Source organism: Trichechus manatus, unplaced genomic scaffold (assembly GCF_000243295.1).
Source record: "Trichechus manatus latirostris isolate Lorelei unplaced genomic scaffold, TriManLat1.0 scaffold00100, whole genome shotgun sequence".
Lineage (NCBI taxonomy): Eukaryota > Metazoa > Chordata > Mammalia > Sirenia > Trichechidae > Trichechus > Trichechus manatus.
The window spans coordinates 2,532,176-2,542,961 of NW_004444036.1; the positions used below are offsets into that span (position 1 = coordinate 2,532,176).

The window sequence follows — 10,786 nt, forward strand, 5'->3', positions numbered from 1 at the left end:
TTAACTAGGGGAAGATAGTGGAGAGGACATCCCAAAAGAGGCCTGAAAGGAAGGGAGAAAGCATCACAAGGAGAAGGAGGCAAATGAGACATTAAGTAGCATGATGTGCTTTGGGGATTGCAACTTGTTCCACATTGCTGGAGTGACAAATACAACATTTGGAGTGACTTTTGCAGTCATCCCAGCATAAGGTGAGGAGAGTGTTCTGGACTAAGTCAGCGCCAGTGGAAAGAAAGAGAAAGATCGGGTCTTAGAGACTCCCCAGAAGTAGAAACAGTGGGGCTTGTGAATGGAAGGAGTGAATATAGGAAAAAGGAAGACTTCAAGGTTTCTTTTCTAGGAGCTCCTTTTGGGAGTAGAAGAGGATTTTTGAAGTCACCTAATTCAACCCCTTCATTCCACAGGTGAGCAGGGTGAGACTCAGAGAAGTTGGGTGAGTTGCCCGAATTTACCCAGCCCTGGTTCATGGCAGATTTGGCAGTCTGTTCAGATCCCTAGGCCAGCACTCTTTCCACTGTATCATGCTGACACGTTGAGTTTGACGTGGCCCTGGACCTCTGAGTACAGGTGTTCTCTGAGAGGTTGGAAATGAGGTACTGGAGCCCAGGTGAAAGGAAAGGGCAGAGGTGCACATTTGCAGAGGTTGTAACTGGAGTCATAGGAAGGATCTGAGGAGTCACAGAGAGAACCTCTAGAGTCTAGAGAGATCTCTAGAGCCTAGCAGCTGCCCACAGACACCAAGTGATGATCACAGCCAAGTAAAGGATACCAGCCTTAAGCATAGTGTGAAACAGAGAAGTAAGGAAAACAAAAAACTGTAATGTGAAAAAGTGACAAATGATTGGCTCCCTGGTAGTAATAAAGCTAATTACAAACAATTCCTGTGAGCTAAGCACAGATCAGACTGTTAACTGAATTTTAAGTCTGGTTTAGGAGGTACAGTGCCAAGGTGCAATAAAGTACAAGCTTAATGCTGCAAAGATGGCAGAAGGTTTGAAAAGGCAGTAAAGCTGGGAGTAAATGATGGGACTCAGTCTCAGGCAAGTGTTGTTGCCACCTTCAAAAGCAAGGGGACAAGGCCAACACTGCCTCTTAAGAGTTTAGGTTAGATGTAAATATTTTGTAAAATACTTTTCTAGAGGCCTTTGTAAACAATACAGGTGGTCAAATTCAAATGAGATCTTGTCACAAAGTAGAAAGAAGAAAGGCTGCATTGGATGACTGCCAGTGAATTTCCCAGAACCCTATCATAGTACATTTGGGGAATGAGAGGAAGAAAGAATCACATTTTAAAATTTTAAATAAAATGTTTCTGACGTATCATGTAAAAGAGATAATACTCTGTGTGCAACTTACACATACACAATGGACCCAACTCCTCCTAATGACTTGGTAATTTTGTTCCTTAATCTTTTCTTCTGAGGATAGAAAATGCTACTTTTCCCCTCAGTGAACACCATTGTGGACGGAGTGATGTTCTGAGCTTGTGACTCACTTCCCTGAGAGAGAGGTAGCGTTAGCTTCTCCGGAGATGAGCACTGTCATGATTATGGTATTGTCCTAGAGAAGATTAAAAAGAGAATTTAAGTATATAAACTTATAGTAGTTAGAGAATCTTAAGATAAAAATTATTAGGTGTACCTGTTCTATTCCTTGATATATTCAAAGAACATTTTTCTCCCTCTGAATCTACCATGTAAGTCCTTCACAAAAAATAATTTTGGATGTACACAGTTGTTTTTTGAAGAACTCAGCATAAAATCTGCAAGAGAAATTTTGGATTAACAGATAGAATCTCTAATTAGAGTTCTACTCAGACCCGTAGATACCGGACTGTCTAAATATTGGAAAGACTTTTTTTTTAAATTTTAATAATTAATTGAACTATTTTCAGACTAATTTATTTCCTGCTTGCCTTAACTTTAATGAGAACTTCACTTTCCATCTGTGAAATTTGTTTGACTTATTTTATATTCATCAGATGATTCACTTTCTATGGGACAATTCGTGTTTTAGCCAACTAACATTTTTTATTTTATTAAGGTATTGGTTATACCAAATGAAGACCATTGTTGTTTATGATTTATGTGATTTCATCCCTGGGAATAGGGCACTCTTATAAATCCTTTTAAAATTGACTTCCAGCCTGGTGAACAGCACCCTCCAGAGATGACGGTGGCAAGATCTTTGGTTAAAGAGTCCTCTAGAGAAGGCGCATCTTCATTCCACTCCCGTCAGAAGTCTGAGGTCTGAATTCTTCGGAGTTGCTACATTTTACTGTAAAACCTATCTGGAAAGATTGGTCATTCTACGTCATTGCAGCCTACCTTTTAAAATTTATTTATACTCGATCTCTTCCACAAATAATTTGAACTGGCTTATAAAACAAGCAGTTTTCGTCATAGCATAATTCTGAATTTTCTCTTGAAAAAAATCATTGAGTAAATAATAGGCTGATTAGGCACTGTGCTAAGTTCATAGACAGCATTGTCATGAATCTCTTGTTGAATTTTTATGAACTTTTTCCTGCCTCAGGGTGGAGTATATCATGACCCGCATTCTGATGATGGCACAGCCCCCAAAGAAAACAGATATATGTATAATGATCCTGTTCCGAGGAGAGTTGGAAGCTTTTATAGAGGTAAGCCCAGTCCCTAGCATTCCCCAGGGGCCTCTCTCTCCTCTCTCTCCCTAAATTTTCAGCCCCTCCCCTCCATTACATTTTCACTGCTTCTAACTGAGTTTAGACCTGCATCATTCTTGCCCACACTGTAGCCTTCCAACAGTTCTCCTTGTCACTGTCTTAGTTCAGGTCTCCTTGCTTCTCAGTTGCGTACCTTGAGTAGCCTCCTAACTGGTCTCCTCACCTCCAGGGTACCCATCAAAATAGTCACTGGAATGATCTTTCTGAAGCTGTGTTCTGACCATACCACTCATTGATTGGATTAAGTCACAAACTATTTATCAGATGTCTCCTATGTGCCTGGCACTGTTCTAGCTTAGGACATGTCAGTGAGCAAGACGGTCAAAGATCTCCACACTCATGGAGCTCATATTCTTATGAGGAGAGATCGACATTAAATGTAATGATGATATAGAATATTAAAAGATAATGAGTGCTACAGAAGACAGAAAATAGAGCGGCATAACCCAATTGCTCCCCTCCCTCCATCCCAATCCCCTGTCTCTTACCTTTTGAGGGTCCTTTGGTGGCTTCCCATTGGTATCAGGAAAAATCTGAGTTCCCTAACCTGAGATGGCACTCCAGACTTTCCATGGTCGGGCCCTTGTCATACTTTTCAGCTGCCCCTACCCCTCGCCTCTCTGGTGCCCAGCTTGTGGGACTTGCACAGGCCATACTCTCCCCTGGCCTGAACCACACTCCTCCCCCTGCTGGGGTAGCTTGTTTGGGTCACTTTCTTTCAACATTCTACATCTACTTTAAGGTCCTATCCTGTGTGATGTCTTCTCTGACCACCCCAGAGGAAGTCATTGCTTCCCTCTCTGTTCCTCCCGTGGTACCTTGTCTGTGCCTCTAATCTAACACAGATACATTACACTGATTAGTCCTCTGCATTTCTCTCTCATGAGGTTGTGAGTTCTCATCCTCTTTTGCTTTCTTTACCCTCATTGACTGGCACACTGCCTGGCACAGTTGAATAAATATTTGTTGACTGACTTCAAGAAAATCTTCAAGTGTACTTACATAACCTTAAAAATGTACTTTTGACTTCCTGTTATTTCTAGTGTTTTGTGGATAGCTGGAAAGGGGCAGGAATTGGGGAGAAACATAGAGAACTGCTTGGTCATTTTAATTAGGAACCTGAGCTAAATAAATGCATAAAAACTCACTGCTGTTGAGTCTATTCCAACTCATAGAGACCCAGTAGGGCAGAGAACTGCCCCATAGGGTTTCCAAGGCTGTAAATCTTTAAGGAAGCAGATCGTCACATCTTTGTCCCGCGGAGTGGCTGGTGGTGTTTGAACTGCTGACTTTTTGGTTAGCAGCCAAGTGCTTAACCACAGTGCCACCAGGGCCCCTTAAAGTTAAGCATAGACATGTTATTCAGTACTGAATGCATACGGAATGATTAGACTACTCCGTTTCCTCCAAGCCCCGCCTTTAGAAAAAGCATGGGCATTGGATATGCCTTTTAATCCATTTATTTATTTATTTATTTTTCTGATACCATGATTACTTTAGACTCTTATGGCACTAAAGTTAATTAAAACAAAATATAGTGTACATGAGCAAAACCCTTTTCTTCTATCAATGTAAGTTTTACTTCCAGAATGCTCCCTACACATTATTTCTATGGATAACTGGAGAATATAATATAAAATATTAATGAAGTTTTAAATTAATTAGACTTTGACCTCTGGAAACACAGTTTTGTTTTGATTTCAAGTGAATAAAATTAGTTCGTAACAAAGTCCAGAAATAGAAGGAAAAGATTTAACTAGATGGAACAGCTGGAGACCCCCATAATTTCAGTACTACTAAGTATCATTGCTGTTTCCACAGTGCTTCCCATTTTCATTCCTACTGGTTAAGAGTCAAGTCACATGGTGTCATTTATCTATTTCTTTTATGATGAAATTTATTTTGATTTAGGACCAAGCTTAGAAATTGACAGGAAAAGATAGTAGCCCCCCCCGCCCAAAAAAAAAAAGAAAAACAGGAAAGAATTTACTCACATACATTGTACTTTATCTTTCTGTTCATTCCTGGATTGAGATGTTAGAGAAAAAAATAATATTCTTTGTGCAAATAACTGAATAAAAGATTGGTACTGCCTCCCAAGTGTCAAGGCTTAAACTGTAGTTTGCACATTCCAGCACACATATTGTTAAGAATCATTTCAGACTAAGAATAGATTGTGCGAAGTTGGGTCAACTTCAAAGAATGTCAACACAGTGGCCGGGGTTCATGGTGGAGGATATGTTATTTATACTTTTAAATATCCTACAATGCTCTTGAATTTACCAACTGACAGGTCACGTTTATGTTTTATATACATATTGCCTGGAGTTAACTGACCATTGCAAGTTAATGTTGTAATAAGCGGTGGGCAGAGGGGGAGTTCCCTGGAATGCCTCCACCCTCAGAAACACAACAAGTTTTCTGAAAGGCAGATGAGAGTTTTTACCTGTTTATTTGATTTGTGTTAGAGAAAATGCAATAGAATAACATGCGAACTGCTCTGACCAAAAAAGTACATCAGGGATTTACTTTTTCTTTATTTAGTGCCATCACCACGTCCAGATAATTCTTTCCATGAGAATAATGTGTCAACCAGAGTTTCTTCACTACCGTCAGAGAGCGGTTCTGGAACTAACCACACAAAAAGACAAACAGCGTTTGATCCATGGTGAGTATTTTGGTTTATTTTTACTCTTCTTCTTTCTAGTGGTAAATGGGAGAGTTCAAATAAGTTCTGAATAAAGTTTTTAGGGTTCTTTATCTTTCTTGGCCTTTCTTTCGCAGGAGAGATTGATAAGGATATGTGTGATCATTATTCGTAGTTGTTTTTTAAAGTTCAGCATTTCTATTAAATATCATGTAAAAGAAAAAAAATCTCCTGAATCAACAAATACCTCGTAAGTCTTTCATTGCATTCTGCTGACATGAAGGATGTCTTTTGCTGTCTCCTTCTTTCATTGGTATCAAACCACGTACTAGACACTTTGCTTAGCACTTCATTGCATTGACTCCGTCAGTTCTCACAATCGACCTTTGAGTAGGGGTTATTCCCATTTAACAGGTAAGAAAACTGAAGCTTAGAAAAAGTAAGGAACGTGCCTGGTGTTAGACAGCCGATAACATGGAGGAGGGAGCCAGGATTCAGACCTCACTTGGTTCTGATTCCACCTGTACACCACCTGACTCTCATTCAGGGTAAAAAGGTAGAAATAAGGGAACAACCCTTTATGAAAAAAGTGTAATGGTAGTCAGAGGTTAAAATGATGTGGCAACTCTTGTTCTCCTTTTATCTGTAATAAAAATTTAAGGAGAGAATCATAAGGTATGTGAAGTTCCATTAGCACATATGGGGAGTAAGGACTTTTTTCTTCTTTCTTTAGTAATAATGTAGACTTTAAATTCTCAGCTGCTCAGAAGGACTGCGAGAATCTACACCTGAGGGGTGATTTTGTGTACCTCATAGAACTTTACTAAGTGTATCATGAGAACACACCGAATTTAGAATATGACCAGTGTTATCAGAGGTTCCAGCTCTGATGTTTGTTGCCAGAAGTAACAGAAGGGCCTGTGTCAGGGCTTCTGACCCTGTATGCTTTCACAATTTGGACCTGTTGACAAGGCTCCATCAAGATTTCAGTGGTTATTGTGTCCTGTGGTGAAAATAACATAATTATTCTGAAAACAATAATAAAAATAACCATTTATTTTAAAGCTTTAAGTGTACTTTACATCCGTAAAGTGTACTTTACAGCCTCGGCTTTTTCATCTGTAAGATAAGGCTAAGCACAGCACCTACCTCATCAGGTTAATGTGAGAATTCAGTGTGATCGTACATGAGAAGCTCCTCATGCAGCCCCTGGCACTGGGGGGACTCGTCAATGTTAGCGGCTGCAGTTAGTATCATTAGTGTCATCTAACTTCACCTCCCGAGACTGCTGATAAACATGAGTGCATTCTTCCTCCAGGTGGCTGTTTTATGCTCCATGGTATGTTGAAAAGATAGACTGTACACTAACCTAAGAGCACAGGTACAACTTCTTTTAGTTGTTGGTGTTGATTTTCAGGTGTGGCTTTGACAGGCAATGAGAATAGTGTCTAAATTGTGGGAATGCGGAAGTACAGAAGGAATTATCTTTTTCTTGGTCATTGCATGATGAAGTATGATGGTTTAAAAGAGCACCAATTACAGATTAACATAGTCCTATGAAAATTAGATCAGTCACATCAAAATTAATTCCAAATGGGCTGTAGGCAGTATTAATACTGTATTTTTTTTTTTGATAACCAGTTTGAATAGAGCTTGTTTAGACATGGATATGTTTAGAAGCCTGAAAACGGTTGTTGTAAAAGAATTGGGAGCATAATTGGAACGTTGAACTTCAGCCAAATCTTCATCGGCTCATCCTTGCTATGGTATTGCTGTGACAAGCTGAGAGAGTTCTGGAATTGCCGGTGATGAAATGGCCCCCCAGTGCCCTCATGAGAACGCTACCCTGACGTTTCTTCTCCATGCAGCACATCTGACTCAGTCTAAGTCATTAGTAATTAAGCTTAACTCGTCCTGCACCTGTTTTCTTGAACAGCATCTGTAATTTGTTCACCATGTTGTGTATATTTGGAGAAATGCAGAGATTGATAATTGTTCCAAAAACGTTCAGAAAGAGCCTTTCTATGGTCACATAGTGATTTGCTGTTCCTACATTATCTAAGTGCAGTCTGTTTCTTCTCGATAGTAGTACTTCAGATTTCTTTTGGGAAGAGAATATCTGTATGGTGTATACATTTTTTCAGTGGAAAACTATTACTGTGCCATGTTTTAGATAATAAATAGCTATTGTAGTAAAATATCCATAGATGTTGTTCTGACCGTCTCAGCTATCCAGAACCCAGTTAAGAATTGGGAGAGAAGTCATAATATCCCCGAACAAGAAAAATGAGAGTTATTGCAGTCAGCTTCATAATCTTTACTACCAGGATAACACCTCTACCCTCACTCAGAGCCTGTGTATTTTTCTCTGATGCACAGTTCTAACAGTTAGCGCTGAGGTTATCAGGACAAGAAGTAGTCCCAGGCAACAGTACAGACCCCAAGCTTGGCTGTGGAGAGAAGAGGGTTATTTCTGTCTTTTCTCAGGCCCCCAGTGAGAAAATCATTTCTCACTCTTACGGTTTCATGCATATAATTGATATCCATGTAGCATGTATTTATACAAGATAGGCTGCTTTTACTTTGCTTAAAAAGACAAAGTGTATAAATAGGTTTAGAAAGACTGCCATCGAAGTTGGACTAAAAAAAAATTGGCACTTAAGGAGTAAAGCAAATTAGTCAGAAACCCCAGTAGGTAAGATAAGTGAAGACACGCTGTAACCCACTTGCACAATCCGGTCTTTTTCTTCTTGTAAAGTTACGAATATATTGGTATCCATTATTGACTTGTCACCGTAACTCACGGAATTATTCCTGTGGAATGATTCACTGACTTTCTCTTCTCAGACATTAGCTGGCCACTTAGGTTACACTGTCCAGGGAGGGAGGTAGCAGGGCAAGTTTCACAGAGTAGTAGTGCCCTCACCTCTTCAACTCATCGTCCACACTGCTCCCAGGGGGGTTATGCTAAAACCCTGTAAGTCTTACTGTGCCAGCTCTCCTGTCAAATCTTTGGATCTCCTCCTATGTGTCTGCAGGCAACCTGAGGTATCGCCAACACCTAACATAGGGCCTGGCACATAGAAAGTACCACTTACTAGTTGTCGTTGAGTCGATTCTGACTCATGGCCACTCCATGTGTGTCAGAGTAGAACTGTGCTCAGTAGGGTTTTCAGTGGCTGATTTTTCAGAAGTAGAGCGCCAGGTCTTTCTTCCAAGGCTCCTCTGGGTAGACTCGAACTTCCAACCTTTCCATTAGCAGCCTAGCACATTCACCATTTGCACTGCCCAGGGACTCCACATATAAAGTATTCAGGGAATATTGGTTGACTTTAAGTCAGCTTTGATTCCTTTATTTAGGTGAGTCCCTTGAATTCTCTCTCCTCTTGATGCTTTTATGGAAATACCTGCTGTGTTAGAGCTAGTTTGAGTCACGTGTGTACCCTGTACCATAGCCCCCTCCCCATACTGTTTTTGTCAGAGCTGCCTCTCTGGATAAATGTGCCGGCGAGACAAGATGCGTGGACCTTCTCAAAGCTTCTATCCCCGCGCTTTCTGTGGATCACCCACTTGCCCTGCTGCTCCTCTTAGACCTGTCGGTTGCCTGTACAGTTAGCTCAGCACACAGCTGCTGATTGCACCAGGTGGAATTGCAGGGTCCATAATATGTAAGTGAGGGGATTTACAGGGATCCCTCTTACCCATTCGGCTCAGTACAGGCTGTGAATGTTCATGCAGACTTGAAGGCTGCCTTTCCATTCCTTTGTACAACACATGGCTTTTCAAATGCCTGTGTTGCAGCCAGGTCTCCATCTCACTTCCTGTCTCTCTCTCAGAGTCTCTCTCAGGCTTTTCTCTCTCTCTGTGTGTCTGTTAGTTCTCTGCCTGTGTATGTTTCTATGTAGCTTTTTCTCCCTCCCCTCTCTATCTCTTCTGTTGTCCTCTCTCATTTGTGCTTATGCTCTTTCTCTCTGACTTCCTTCTTTCTGTCTTTTGTGCATGCGTGCACAGATATACAGCTCGGCCCCAGCTTTTAGCCCCTTGTTTAAGGGTAATTTCTTGTTTGTTTTGGCCTCCGGGATCTTTCCCTTCCCGGGTCTTTGCCTACCACCTCTGCTCAACTTCATTTGAATGTTTTCCTCATCATCTTCCCCTAACCCCGTGGGCCCTACTTTATATGATGCCTCTGAAGAGACCCTGCAGAGGGTCTTTGACTCATCTTCCCCGTGTTTTGGGTCACAACAAACTGTAACCACTGGGCTTTTTGTGCTGTTTCTTCTCTTTCATTACCTACCTCCCAACCCTCTCTTCTCAGTCTCCATCTCATCCTGGGTAGACTCACCTCTTGCCATCCCAAATCCTGCTGCCTCCCTAGGACTCAGGTCCCAGCCTTGATTTTCCCTCATGCCAGCATGAACATTCTCATCGTAATGCCCGTTCAGGTTCTGAGGTTGCAGCCATGATGAAGATGTCCTCCTCAAAGACTGGCTCGGCTGGCAGAGGCACTTTCACTGCTGACCCTCGGCAAAGCTTTGATATTTTCTTATACTTTTATTCTGATTGGTAAAACTTCTCCCAGTTCATCTGAACATTCTGCTGTACTGTTAGGTTATGTGTGAACATTATAAAAGGACATACATAAGCTGTGGCATAAGCATATAATTCTGTAACTTCTGGAAGTTATACCAATAAAATCACCAATAATTCTACCACCCAGAGATGATAACTATTAAAATTCTTCCTGGTTTTTTTTTTTTTTAAATGCATGTGTATGTACACATGTATACCTTTTTTAATATAGTTTGGTTCATACTATATAGAAAATTTTGAACCCTGCTTTCTTTAGTTTGTACTGTAGTTTGAGTATTCTTTTAAGTTAACTTCTGGAAGTTACAGAACATTAAAAATAGTCTTGCTAGTTGGACTACTATATGCTCTCTAAGGCGCCTTCCAATCCTAAGATTTTTGTGATTCCAGCAAACAACACTGTTCTGCTATGTTCACTAGAACCCTCATATGACTGAATGCAGTATCTGAATTTAGCTTAAGTCATTCTATCTTTAGACCCCATGTAAGAGGGTTTCATCCCCTTAATCCCAAGTACTCAGCATAAATCTTCTCTTACCAGTCAGTCAGACTGCCAGGGCTTAGGCCCAGTCTGTCACTGGGGGAGGTGTGATGCCCAGCAGCAGTACGGCACTGCATTTAAAAGATTGTTACATTTCCGAAGCCCTCAGGTGCCAGAAGGAAGGAAATAATAAAAATTAGAGCAAAATTTTGTATCTGTGAACCATCTCATAACATGGATGAAACTGGAGGACATTATGCTGAGTGAAATAAGTCAGTCACAAAAGGACAAATATTGTATGAGACCTCTATTGTAAAAACCCATGAAAAAGTTCACACACAAAATGTAACAATCTTTGTTGGTTACC

At 40.7% G+C, this 10,786-nt stretch overlaps 1 protein-coding gene across 1 annotated transcript in view; it reads left to right on the forward strand.

Moving 5' to 3' along the window:
• CDKL5 (cyclin dependent kinase like 5) overlaps window positions 1–10,786 on the forward strand; it is a 155,086-nt gene that overhangs the window by 131,031 nt on the left and 13,269 nt on the right. Inside the window, exons 13-15 of the mRNA XM_004382822.2 lie at window positions 2,146–2,247; window positions 2,536–2,641; window positions 5,249–5,372. Coding sequence (XP_004382879.1) covers window positions 2,146–2,247; window positions 2,536–2,641; window positions 5,249–5,372 — 332 coding nt within the window. The remainder of the gene's footprint in view (window positions 1–2,145; window positions 2,248–2,535; window positions 2,642–5,248; window positions 5,373–10,786) is intronic.